This window comes from Varroa destructor, unplaced genomic scaffold, assembly GCF_002443255.2.
Source record: "Varroa destructor unplaced genomic scaffold, Vdes_3.0 BEIS01000006.1, whole genome shotgun sequence".
NCBI classification, from domain to species: domain Eukaryota; kingdom Metazoa; phylum Arthropoda; class Arachnida; order Mesostigmata; family Varroidae; genus Varroa; species Varroa destructor.
Window position 1 is genome coordinate 9668654 of NW_019211459.1, and position 14809 is coordinate 9683462.

General features: G+C 43.5%; 1 protein-coding gene across 13 annotated transcripts in view; it reads left to right on the top strand.

The window, feature by feature from the left end:
• The window catches only part of ct (homeobox protein, cut), a 138546-nt gene extending 130546 nt beyond the window's left edge, over positions 1-8000 (top strand). For all 13 annotated transcript variants that reach the window (XM_022810558.2, XM_086973842.1, XM_086973843.1 and 10 more), the window contains 2 exons: positions 397-2453; positions 2686-8000. In XM_022810558.2, coding sequence (XP_022666293.1) covers positions 397-2453; positions 2686-3840 — 3212 coding nt within the window. In that variant the 3' untranslated portion in view covers positions 3841-8000. The remainder of the gene's footprint in view (positions 1-396; positions 2454-2685) is intronic.
• The last annotated feature ends 6809 nt before the right edge of the window (positions 8001-14809 follow it).

Below are 14809 nucleotides of genomic sequence, written 5' to 3' on the forward strand. Positions count from 1 at the left end.
CGTTAGGTGGTATCCTATCTTCAATGCGTTTTATATATGTGAGTATTATTAGAGAGAATTCTACAGAGGAAAGAATAATAATAAGCGTGTTGCATAAAGTTAAAGTATTACATTAAAAATTACATTTAATATTTTAACGAGTACTCCGAAGACTTTCTCTTCGAAAAGTACTTGATGATCACGAAAGATGTTTATATTAATTATTGTATTTTTATTTACCTCTATCGTATGGTTAGTAAATTGTTGCAGAATATATGAAGATACTGTTTATCGTGCATTTCAAACTCTAGCTACACCTGTCTCAATTAGTACAAACAAACGCTGGCGTACCGTTCAATAACATACAGTGTATAGCATAGTTACGATTTAATGTTTGTGTATGTGTGTTTATTAAAGAGCGCGGAAGTCTGCAACAAAACGTTGAGGCGTTTGGGTCGCTCTTGGGGGAGGAGATCGTCTCGACGTTCTCTCGAATGCTCAAACGGGAAGGCTCAGAGCCGGCACTTCCGTGTGGACAGTCAAGTCCGCCTGCCACACCGAAGTCACACGATGACATGTCGTCAGGGACCGAAGGCTCCGGCTCGCGTTTCGGCGAGGAACACGCCGCCAGTCTTGAGCGCCTCCAGGAATGCCTACGTCAGAACGTCGACAAGTATCAGTCCGAAGCGTTAAATACGGGCAACATTGCTAGATGCGTCAGAGAGCTACTCAGCGTGCATAATATTGGGCAGAGGCTTTTTGCCAAGTACGTTCTGGGTCTGTCTCAGGGCACCGTGAGCGAACTTCTCTCGAAACCAAAACCGTGGGACAAGCTGACCGAAAAAGGCCGCGACTCATACAGAAAAATGCATGCGTGGGCCACGGATGAGAACTGTATCATGATCCTCAAAGCACTCGTGCCACGCAAGGGCTCGAAGGATACGCCGTCCACCCCGGTCGGTGCTTTCCGTCATGAAGACCTTGCTGAGGACCGAATCGTTCAGATCCTTTCCGAGGCCCAGCAGGCAATGATCACGCCTATGACACCGAAGAAGGAGGAGCCCGACTCCGACAATGCCGACAGCCCTCAGAATCTCAGCAAGAAGAAACAGGATGACAAGGAAAAGGATGGTGTTGATCTACCGCAAGATATCAACCACATTGCTCGGTTCTATCATGAAGAACTGGCCAAGCTAATGGGTCAGCGAGTCGAGGATAGTTTCCGCAACCCCGCGCCAGCTTACGACATGAAACAAGAAGAGGTTCGACAAGCTTTATCGATCTATCACCAGGAGCTGTCGCGACTGTCGCTGGCATTGGCGCCCGGCCACGAACTGGCCCGCTTCGGCGCTGCTTTACCAGGCGCCTTATTCAATGGTCTCAACCTGCAAGCCATCGCCGACCCGCGCGGTCGGGAAGCGCTCGAGCGCCAACAGCAAAGCGCGTTCTCGATGGTACAAGCTGCGCAGGCGGTACAGGCTCAGCAGCAGGCTCAGGCTCAACAGCAACAGCAGCAACCCAGAAAATATCCGGCGCAAAGCCCGCCCGCCGTCTTGAGCGTGCCCGAGACATCCACTGCCGAGGACAGCAGCAGCAACCCCTTGCAGCGGATGCAGAGCATTACCAACTCACTCCTGACGCAGTCAGCGATGCCGGCTCTGGCAACACCCAACCCACGTCAGGCCAAAGCCGTGTTACCCCCCATCACGCAGCAGCAGTTCGATAAATACAACAACCTAAACACCGAAGAGATTGTTAAGAAGGTCAAGGAGCAGCTTTCTCAGTACTCTATTTCGCAGAGACTCTTCGGCGAAAGCGTACTGGGACTCTCCCAGGGATCGGTCTCTGATCTTCTCGCGAGACCTAAACCGTGGCACATGCTCACTCAGAAGGGTCGGGAGCCCTTTATCCGTATGAAGATCTTCCTGGAGGACGAACAAGCCGTGCACAAGCTCGTCGCATCACAGTACAAGATTGCCCCTGAGAAACTTATGCGCACCTCGGGATTTACCGCTGCCACTATCCCAAAAGCACCACCTGTACGCCACCACTCAACCGCCATGCCATTTGAGCATAACGCCGCTGCGGCGGCAGCAGCCGCAGCAGCGGCGGCAGCCCAAGCCATGCCGAAGAACTCTTCCATTGAGTCCCTTCAGGCCGCCATGAAGGAGCAGGTCCACCTCAATCTTGCGCAACCTCCCGCGGTCGCATTGGCCGCGCTTCAAAGGCAGATTCCCCTACCCAGTCATTCACCTTCACCGACACCCACTACAGCCGCCCCAACTGCGAACGCTGGCAACCTAAACTCACTTAACACCACTCCCAACAAGAATAATGCGGCCATTAGCAACAATCGCGTACCTTATTTACAGCCATCAGTCTACGAAATGGCAGCTCTTACCACGGACCTCGACACTCAGGTCATAACCGCTCGCATCAAGGAGACGCTGATGGCACATAACATTGGTCAGAAGGTAAGGAAAATAATAACACTTCGTAAAACACAAGTAATTATTATTACTGTTAATAATTCCGTACATATGACACATCGGCTATTGGTTACGGATATAGTTTGCGATACATATTGCAACAGTAGGCTATTACTACAACAGTATATATATACATACGAAAAAGATACCAAAAACAATCTATTCATATAAGCATAAAATACTAAATTGGTTGCTTACTTGCCTATGTTCATTACAGATCTTCGGAGAGGCCGTACTAGGTCTGTCACAGGGCTCCGTAAGCGAACTGTTGTCCAAGCCCAAGCCTTGGCATATGCTATCGATTAAGGGTCGAGAGCCTTTTATACGCATGCAGCTATGGCTAAACGACCCCCTCAATGTGGAGAAGTTGCAGGCTTTAAAGAACGAGCGACGCGAGGACCTCCGTCTGTTTGCGGCCAACAAACGGCGAAGGGGCCCGGAGGCCGATTATCCCAGGATAGACCTACCAGGTTTTCCATTCCCTTCGCCAAATTCACCGTTCCCGGCCGCCAAGAAGCCTCGGGTGCTGTTCACCGATGAACAGAAGGAGGCTCTGCGTCTAGCTTTCTCCATGGATCCCTACCCAGGAACGTCAACGATCGAATTCCTTGCAGGGGAGTTGAACCTCTCGGTGCGTACCATCACCAATTGGTTCCATAACCATCGAATGCGGCTGAAGCAGCACTGTTCGCCCAACCCCGACGATCCCCGGCCACCTGAGCTCAATCCGGCGATGCGCGACCAAGGTAATACGTTTGATCCAGTTGCTTTCCGCGCAGCGCTTGTCCAGCGTTTACGCGATCTGCAGTCTAGCGATCGATCGACGTCTCGCAATTCGACTCCACCAGCCATCTCGTACAACAGTTACTCGCCTTCGTCAACAAATGACGACGGCACCCTTGACTTATCAATGGCTACGGGGGGTCACAAGAGCGATAACGAAAACGACAATGACAACGACAATGACGATAGTCAGGAGCCGACAGCAACAGAAGGTAGCGATCGCGACTCGCTTGACGGCGCTGCTCAGGCTAAAACGTCTTCATCACGCAGGAAACCAGCCATGCCCAAGTGGATCGATCCGGGACTGAATGACTGCGAACAGGACGAGCACGACATACATGAGCCGGAGCTGATTATCAATGGGGTGTGCCGTGTGACCAACGATTTGCGCGCAGCGAAAGAAAAATTGGGCAGTCTTCTCGGTGACTCGATCGAGGTCGTACGCATCGATCCTGTCGCGCCTTCCCCTGCAGCTGACGACCTCAGCAGTAAGAAACGCGAAAGCAACAACAACACAACCGACGATAACAATTCAACCAGTCAACAACAGCTCACTCCAACACAAACCCATTCCGATGACGATTTCTGAACACAAATAAAGATTGATCGCGTGGAGCGTAGCAGATTTCTTCGATATGAAACGCTGGACCATTTGACTACTCGACTGAGTGGGGAAGCGTTTTCGCCGCGAGGCGCTGCTTTGGCCGAGCCGAGGCAGCGATCTAGCATGGGCTGCGAAGGCGCGTAAATAAAGCTGGCAAGTAAGGAAAAAAGCTAGTATACAAGGCAAATAAATACGTAGAAACAAACGCAACGCATCGTTTGCTTTAACTATCACCTTTCGGGTGCCAAAATGACGCCATTTATTAGTTTCCAGCAGGAGAAAACATTGCAGAGCATTCAGATAGGACGGAACTGAATTCGCCGGCTGACCGTTCATTGACCATCAATGAAGAAAACGATAAATATGATATCAAATAATGAAGAATAAGGAACGATGTTGTCAACAGTATCATTCATGCATGCACTTCTGTATATAGTTTTTTTTCTCGTTTAGATGATCATAATGAAGAGAAATAATTCATTCTAATAGTAACCTATGTTCACATACATTATCATCATGATGAAGACAATGACCATTAATACGAATACTAATATTGCCACTATATATATATATATATATATATATATATATACATACCTGTCGTTTAGAATACGTGTAGAATATATATTGTAGCACCGTCGCCAAAGAGGTCGTGCTAACGCACAACCGCGGTACTTAGGCGTTCCCCCCGTAGACGAATTAAAATATAAATATATGTACATCTATGTGAACACGAAAATGACACCATAATAATTCTAAAATGAAGAGAAAAAACAGAAGAAGCTACAAAATCCAATCATCTAATAGAATCTGTAACGATATAGAATGATCGCGATCACCGTGATAATTTTAATGACCCCCGCTTTGCCTTAGTCTTTCCCGCAACCATGTCCCAGACAGAACTTGCGTATTTGTACATAATGTTTATACGCCGCCGCAGTACTCATTCCCTTACCGTAGAACAAGCAAACCACAAATAACGAGAGCGAGAAGCTCCCTCAAACACGCTTGGGCTGGTACAGACACGTTCAACACGCATCTTAGACAAAACACAGTTGTCCGATAACAACAAGCAAATAAACAGACCGACCCATTACGAGACAAAAACAGAGCTGTCAGTGAACTCATATGTGACGTGTTTCGATCTTCCCCCGAAGCAGGCGGGGAGCAATAATGCATCTTCGGCTTGCTCCCCGTCCGCAAAGAGACTATATTAGGATAAAACACCTCAGCGGGGGCTGGATTCGGGGCACATTCATGTATGCAAACGGCCAACGTTTATTCATTCCAGGCGCCCATAAGATGGGACCTGTATATAGAATCTCTTTTCTGAGACTTACCAGCGGCCAAGTATAGTTGAACCGAATATGGCCTGGAAGCCCCGGAGCATTCATAAATAGAAATCCGAGGCTATTGCTGGCTTCGATTCGAAGACACGTTGGTAACGGCAGGGCCTTTAGAATCCTATGAGACAAAAACAGTAGTGCATACCAAAAAAATGCCACCCCCGACATATTCGCCCTTTGCGTTCAAAAAAGGGGAAAGACAAAGAAGGTAAAAACGTAGGAGAAGGAAAACGCAAAAAGGGAATCGGTGATAAAGCGACCGGAAATTGACTTTAGAAACTAGAGACGAAAAATTCAAAAGATGACACAAACACACACACACACACACACACACACACACACACATATGAAACACGTTAACTGTACTTAGCAAGGAGAGCGTAGAAAGGTGTAGTTGCGTCAGAAACACGTGACGTAACGTTTAATTGCATAATAACAAAACACTGTAATATTGTGACAAGATGTACCCATAGGAATCATAAAGATGAGACATTATTAGAATGACCTAGATCGATGCAAGGATATTGAACGCCATATATGGAATATGGGGGCGGTGACGTGCGGGCTCTAGCAACAACAGCAACGATAAGATCGATGCTAGCATCGAGGCGAAAACCGCTTCTCGCCATTCTTAGATCCTCAGTATTATTAAGGGTAACTTATTTTATTATTATTATTATTATTAATTGCAGATCTTATTATAAATATTTGTTATACACACACAATGGTCGTGTAAGTGGAATTGATCGCTGAAGGTATAACGATGAAATACTGGATTACAAAACACCCGCTGTACCATATATATATAAGAAATCAAGCTTGTTGCACACGCATGCCGGCCTGACTGAAATATTACCCAACAACCAATATATATATATATATATATATGTGTGTGTAGGACACAATCGATAAAATGAGCAGAGGACGCAACGCTTCCCGGTCCACTTCCCGGTGACATTACCCAAAAAAACACTCAAGAATAGTTGTAATAGTAGATTTATATAAATAATGATATGAGTAATATAAATAAATCTGTAAATATCTTCTTTATTAGCGTATTTCTCTCAGATTACGCACATATGTGATAACGCGAGAGAGAGGCAGACCAAACGAGAGAAAGTGGCTTTGTGTGAAAGGAAACGGAAAAGAGAGAAGCAAACATGAAAACACAACTTTAACATGAAGAGGAATGGTCGGTTCGTGTCAACTGGCACCGCGTGCGCGTAAGGCGGCAATCCCACAGCAATGGCTGGTTTGTCCAACAGGAAGCCGGCATTTTCCGTGGTGAGTGTTGGCGCCTTCAGTGTCAAAATTGCAGTCTTGGGGAATAGCCGTCTTCGTGGTCAGCTACCACAAAAGTCTCAGGGCTGAGCTGGGAGGCAGGTTATTCATGCGGTGGGGTAGGAGTCTCAGTCGATATGCATGATATGGACGCTTGCATTTGTTCCAATAGACGCGGATGCATGTGGGTCCAGAAGTCCTCGGGTCATGTTGTGATAGCCAATCATCCGGTAGTCCATTAAACTTCCTACAGGGATCTGTCACTGAGGGATGACAATATTGGATGGGTTGGTTAGTGTCAACGCTTTGGCGCGGACCCCAGTCATCGTCGTGACTTACCCTGACGCAGACAACACACAGAAGAATATCAAGTTGAAAAACACTTACATATACAGCAATCAAACACAATTCGTTACCACAACAGAAAATCACCTCCCCTACCCCCACGCTGGTCACCTGCAGACGCTCCCGCAAACGTTTTAGGACATCAACGTCTACAATGAGCTCGTGCCGTTGGCCTAGGCCAGATATATACAAGCAAGCAAATATTAGATACACGAACAGTAAAAACACACTCACTCACTAATATGTACACATGCAAGCACACATCTGTAGGACACACATCTTTAAAGACCTTGCCGACACTGGAGCAGGACGTGCAGAATAGAATCGAAAAGCCGAATTAGGAAAAGAGAAATTGCGAAAAATTGTACGTGAAGAAGAGGAGCGTTGGAAAGCAAAAATGAATGAGAATAAGTAAATGAAGGTATAAAAAAAAGTAAAAAGAAGATAATGAAACCGTAAAAGTGAAGAGAAAATTGTAAAAGTATGAAAAAAGGCAAATGCGCTATAGAGCGATGGCGGAATGAAGGAATGAACGAGTGGTGTGCAATGCAGCTGATCGATTATAATGATCATAATTATAATATTATTATTGAGGCAGAAGACGAATAATTACTAGTATAAAATAATAATAATAATAATAATAATAATGAGAATAAAATGATGATCTTGAATGTACTTGCATCTCGTAGAGGTGGCGATAAAGATGGTGAAGAAGCTGCTGCTAATTACGATGGCGAAGACAAAGATAATGGTAGTAAGTGGTGAAATGACGAAGGTTAAGATTATATAGATGTGTGTGAAGCTCTGGACCGAAGGTCTTCTCAAGTGTGTGATTGATCTTCGCATAAAATGATGACATGATAGAAGCTGATAAGCATGATAAGAGAGGACAACGGTTTATTTGTGCAGTCTGTGTTCATATTCATCTCGCGTAAGAACTGAGAATTGAATGAGAGATAGAGACAGAGAGAGAGAGAGAGAGAGAGAGAGAGAGAGCGAGCGAGAGAGAGAGAGAGAGAGAGAGACTAAACAATTGGTAATGCTGATAAAAACGATGAAAATGACGACGACATATTACCATACCGACGAAAACTCTGATGAACACGGTGATTATATAATAAAATGTAAAATAAAGTAACGAAATAAAGTTGATCTTTGCCTCGTCGAGAAGAACTACTACGTGTTCCATTTACATACGTGCACACGCGAGTATAGAACGTGTAGCTTACAGATCTTAGGCAGGACCTGTGCGCGACAAATCGCACTATTTTTATTCGTGTAGTTTGTTGAGAAGAGGTGTTAGTCATAGAAACTAACTTCTAACCGGTAATGGCTTTATTTTTAGAGTATATTGGGGTTGTTTCTATATTGCGCATTTTGGCTCCACGTTAAATACATGATGGTAAACGGAAGAGTTTTTCGACAATTGAAAAATGAAGGAAAACAATTCAATCTTGCGTCGATTTCAAAGTAGGTTTTTGTCTGCTCTGATAACGCATTGACCTTGGTAGACAGTATTCGCGTTACCTCTAAATTCGAATTTCTAATAAGTAATTGTGGGCGGCTTCTCTTTGCTGTTCGATACATTTAAAAGTAAAACAAAAAGTGTTGAAAAAAATTTAACACTGAAAGTATCTTCTATTGGGCTATAGCCTATCGATACCTACCGTAAGGTCTTATCAGATTAATCGGATATTAAAAAAATGGCTCCATTAAAAAGGATTAAAGAAAATACCACTGGACAATCATTTCTGAGAAATCAAAAAATTTTTCTGCTATTTTTTATGTTATTCAGCGCACTGGACATGTACTGGACCTGTTAAGCTATACTGTGTTAGTTAGGTGTAGGTGCTCCATAGATACGCTATTTTACTTTAGTTTTTGTTCAGGACGTGCAGCTTCAAAGGAGGATTAAATACAGACACATATAGATAAAATCCAGGCATACGCACATGTTATAGGTACCTATATAGCAAGTATAAATCAGTCTAAGTACGGCGGACGTAACTGAAGAGCCCCGGCAATGGTCATTAAATAAAACTACCTAGCAAAGGTAAAGAAGGTTATCAGTGTGCCTCAAATTATACTTAACGCCAATGCCAGATGTAAAGCTTCATTTTCTTTTGTATACGTGCGGTTCCGAGAGGTTCAAGATTGGCTGAACAGTCTGCAATACAAATGGCTTTAAAGAGCAGACTAAAAGCATATAAAACACACAAACATTTCCTTTATTTAAACTTTTTATATACATTGTCCATACTCTTTATTGCCTTGTTTATCTAAGTAGTCCAAGATATTTCTAGCTTGCTACTACCTCCAGGGTGTCGCTGTGTTATACAACGTGTCCAAACAAACACGGAACTCTACATTTAAGATCGCGTACTCTTGCGAAATGTAATATACTTGTTTCATTGGGATTTACCAACAGCGCATATCGACGCGTCTTTGTCTTTATCGTGCATTTAGAGGCCTTGATGAGAGCTGTTTGGTCATTACCACTAATAAAGGATAACAGTGTAGTCAGCGAAACGAAACACAGATTCCCTTTGATATCGAACTAAAAAATTTCTCAAAAGGCCAATTCAATATTAATAAAAGTGCTACGCTATCCTGAAAAGGACCGCATTTACCTCTCATGGCTTACGAGTTCTATTCAAGGACAAATATTGTCCATATTGATAGTGTGGAACCTTGATATCGTCTGAAAACGTTTATCGCATATTGACACCCTGTGTTGTTATTGTAGACTACCATCGCAAACGATTTAAACGCTTCACATAAAACACTGAGTCTCGTTACAAATCCTTCATTACTAATAATTTACTTATCGTTCGCCTCTTGCTACACACGATTTTGTTTGAAAACACCAAAACGACCATTAGCCAATAATGGTGGTTTTCAATGCTTTATTATGTTCAATAAAAGTTGACTTGATAACTTAATGACTCCTGAATAGATACATTGCCTATGGAATATAGACTGAAGTCTTCAAGGTTGTCCGGGTGTTTTGACCCAGCGAAAGCAACAACGTACGCAAAAACATCACTTTATTCAGGTTACTTGCGTACCATATATTGCAAAATATGTTAGAGTAATCTGTAGACTTTGCAATAACTTCTTTTACTAAAAACATGTTTACCTGTGTTACCTGTGTGATCTACTATTATGGAGCGTTTCTTGTCCGAGCATGTTTCTTTTTTATCTTGCAGAGAACCATTTCAGATAGTGCTAATGTACGCTAGCTAAAGGACACTTATTTTCAACTTCATAACCTTTGCTTTGGAAAAATGATGCGTGCGGAAAAGGGCAATGCAGTTCCACAAAGTTCACACAGTAAAGAAGTTAAAAAAGAAAGTCGAAAAGTAGCAAAATTTGTTGAACAAATAAAACAAAATTAATTTAAAAATATTTTCATCTTTACGAGATGTAAAAATAAAGGTGTTGGGTGCATTGACTGCTGGTGTGCAAAGATTTTATTTACATATTTAGTACTACGTGTAGCCCCCTGAAGCATTATACCACGGCGATTTCTAGTTATGGTGGTTCAGTCATTTACTGTTTTTTCGTAGCTTCTAGATACTCGGATGCCATAGCTGAATCTCATCTGTGACAGATGAACAGGGGCGGCGGGGCGGCGGACGGGGGTATGAGTACCTGCCGTGCCATGTGTAATATTTTACCTTTCATAAAATTATTAGATTAATAATTTTAGTAGGATTTATTTGTGCAATTAATTAACTATTAATAACAATTCACCCGTTTTTGGATCGATTCGCGTGCAACTATCATACTCTAGTTGTTGTGAAACAAACAATAATCCATGAGATAGTTTTTTTTCGCTATCTCTTATCCTTATTATCTTGGCGGGTTCGGTTAGACAAAAAGAAGAAACAACAACATGATAGAACTGCGTTACTGCATACCAAAACAAAGCTTTTTTGTTTGTTAAATTAAAACATATTAAAAGCGTGCCTATTGACAGCTGCCCTGATGTCCCTATCAAAGTATTGCCGTAGCTAATGCCATGCTTAATGGTACTATCGTCCCTTTTACTGAGTACATAGTAAGTTGAATTCTACTTAAAACAGGAAGCGGGCTGGTACCGGAACATTACCACTATCACCGTCATGAAGCTTTCCGCAGCCGAATAAATTTATTGTATCTTGTGCGCCTCCATGTGTGCCAAGTCGATTATCGGGAAGCAATACGCCCTTCTTTAGGGTAGAGCCTAATAGGCAAAACGTTTACTCTAAGCTTCGAAGATGCAATGGTCAAGGAGCAGATTTAAGCAGCACGGAGGCAGTCATCACAGTGCAACAGAGACAGATAGATAGAGTATCGAGAGAACACCTTGTCTGTGTAGTCTCTAGAATATTCGGATAAAAATTAATCGTGCCTCATTTGTTAGTAATTATATGCAGTTGTTTCAATTCCAAGCACAGCATGCGATGTTCTCAAACAAAATTTGCCGCCTAATTCACCGAAACATATGTACAGTTAGAAATGGAAGCACATCCGCAATTACTATGGTAGTCCAAATTCGTACCTTTTCGCGAAAACGTTGGTTGACGCGATCTGCATTTCTATCTACGGCACTGCCTTAATCGCGATGGCCACGAAGAATGAAAGAACTTCACATTATTTGCTATTATATGTGGCCGGATTAATGATTAGGCCACATTAAGCAGACGGTTTTTCCGACAAAACGGACAGATTAAGTAAACGATACCTGACGCAAAAGCGGATCGAACGATGTTCCCAGTCCCGCGCTGATAGGTAAGTAATAGGCGTCAATAAAGATCGAACAGATCGGTTCGGTTTCTATAGCCGTTAACAGTCATCGGGATGAGCTACAGCCGATAGTTGCATTAGCTACTGGTATGAATCAAGATCTGCTCCGTATTATATCTGAATGACAAAATTTAGGGGCAGACTGAAAAGCGCGTACATCGAAAACGTGGAAGCAGCTCCTAAACACTTTTCGGGAATGTGTGAGGTATAGTAATGAGGAACGGTGTTGAAACAAATAAAAAATATCTATCTGCAAATAAAAAAACAGCTCATCAATAAAACATTGAAGCTAATTCAATAACAAACTGGCTTCTGGAGTGCCGTCCGAAGCTAATTCAATAACAAACTGGCTTCTGGAGTGCCGTCCCACAGAAGACTGTGAAACCGTTAAACAATCCCGCCGAATTACTTCACCGAAACAAAAAAAAAAATAGGAGTTTGCTTATTGGTGATGTGTCAGTGAAAGTCCTATTGTTTCATTACTTTTTCTAAGTAGCTCAAACCAAGCAAAAAAATTACTTAATAAAACTATAACACTTCGTAATCGATCTATATCTACAACATGGAAACACTTCTGCCGGACTGACATCTGAATAAATGTCATTTATCAAGTATTATGTCGTAGGCTATTTATATCGTACAAAGACAAATACGCTAGAAAGTAATCGACAGCGGTGCATTCGCTATGCCCTGCTTAATATGCATGTAGCACAAGGAGATTGCTTTCGTTCTTTACTACTCTCTTATAGTAACCTATTGCTCGTGTTCATTATTTAATAACACACTTTCATGTAGCTACATCCGAGTCCGAGTTCCCGTGTCAAGACTTGAATTTATATTTCCTGAAATTACCAGATTTGAAGGATTTACCCTGCGGGGTGGACTTGCGTTACATTATTCTATATGTTGTGTTTTTTTGCAATTTCACTTTTGTACTTTCTATAAAAGTAAACTGTTTTGAAACAATTTCGCGCGAAAGCATAAATTTGACTTAGGTCTACTGCGCTGTTGTTCCAAATTTTCCGGTGTATATTCGTAGATACTCAGGGACAAAGTATGTCATGGAAAGAATAAAGGCAGGCTATAATGCGCAGTACTCTGTGGTTTTACTTTACCAGTACCTTCGTGCCCTCCTCAGTTCCCGCAACGCAGAACTCCTTTGCGCTCTTTCAAGTGACGCTACTGATTCCGAAGCTATCGATGCGTGTTCAGGCGCAGTTCCCCAGCATTTCGTACCCCTGCGTCCACATAGCTGGAAGGCAGTACGATGCTCTGCTAATGAGTCATGTCCTTCATCATCAGGTATCCAGCTTTTCTCCATTGCATCGTGGCATCGTGTGGCAGTCTTTACAATGTGCCCTATATTGCTCCACCTAAAGTAACCCGAGAGCTGCCGCGATGTAATACAGATGGCAGCATTCGTTCCAGCTTTCGGCGCCCCGATTGCGGTATTCGAGGTCGCCCCCAGAACCGGCCTAAGTTGGACAAAATTGGTGCAATAGTGAACCAAAATCTGTAAAGCTTTCTCGTCTCAAACCTCCAAGGGGCCAACGAAGTTTAACCTTAACCTCTCGAAAGCACGGCGCCAGCACTAGGCTAAGCGCGTTGCATAGTTCTGGATCTTCGTTCTAATTCTGGCAAATCAGACCAAACTTCACAGACGGACGATCTTCTTTTAACCTTAGCCTACACCAGCTGACAAACCTCGTCGTTTTCAGCGTTTCAAAAGGATGTCCTTCGCGTTGACCGTGGCGTGGTGCGAGTTCGCACTCCATTTAATATGAACCGTCGGTGACATACGGCTCGATCTCGATGTCGAAGTGAATACACATTTCACTGCCTGGGCCTTCCCGAAATTCGGGGAAGTTCCCGCGGCCGTGACCTTCTGGCCTAGAAATACTATACTTTACGTTGTGGGAATGTATTGCTTCTCGCAGAAATTCTCCTGCGTGCTGAATGCTATCTTGTCATCTGAATACACGCTGATTTTCCAATTTTCTTTATCGGGTCCGAAGTATTAGCGCTAGTGCAAGGGTATCTGTAGGGTCGTCGATGTGCGGCAGCAAGTACACCTTTTTGCTTGGTGGTAGAATTCACCATGCAGCAGTCGACGCATAAACGCATTGTTCCATATATTTTCCTCACTAGGACTACCGGGGAAGACCACGAGCTGTTAGATGATGTTGCGCAGCGTAGCTTAAATTTCATTTTCTATGACCCATCTTTCCGTGGGTGAAACTAGCCTGGCACTGGACTGATGGTGACATGCAGGCGGAATCCTGTACTGAACAAGTTGAGCATGAGTTAATCTATTCAGCTGCCGAAAGGAACGGTTGTATTGGCCCATGTAGTGCTCCATAAGGCGGCTGTTATAATCTACTATTGACCTTAAAAGAGCCGCTGTGATCGAGGGAATACACCGTTTATTGATGCCAGCCCATGAACGGAATCAGACTTGCTATATTTACCCACGGCGTTACGGCCCGTCAGCTTGATGATGTTATCTTGTAAGCTCGCGAGCAACACCTGCCATTGATCCTGCACAGCCCTTTTCCATACGCAACGCTGTGCAGGAAAAATAGAAACAACCCAGAGAACAGCTTAGGACGCTGTTCAATTGCCGCAGAATTCTACCTCTGGCGGTGTAGTAGACCCATAGGTAACTCCACAGAAGATTACAAAACGAGTTATTATTGTCTTTCCGAAAACCCTTGGTAACAAACAACCTCAGGGTCAGATCCTTCACAAGTTTTTCGACACTAAACAACGGCTTTTTGTACGGGTTAGGCATTTGAGCTCCGAACGTCTTGCGATGTCAGCAAGTATAGCTTGTCTACGAACTGTGTTGAGAATGCATTTACGTCCGTCTCAAAAACAAACACTACATCTTTGTCTCTTTATAATATTGGACTCCTCACTGTGCCACTCGCAAACTTGAACCTACGACCGCTCGATGGTTTTGCTTTCTGCTACTTATGAAACAATCGCGTGTGCTACTAAAAATTAGCGGAAGAAACCCTTGTAGTATAAATGACGAAATTATCACTCTGGCACGCTTCTTTGACGCCCTTTAAGGAAGTTCCAAAAGCGTGCGGCAGCCCCATTAGTCAGCAAAAAGCGTCTCTTTCGTATGAAACTATAAGGACCTTCCTGTAATGCTCGGACGCTGGTAGACCCGTTATGTATTACTC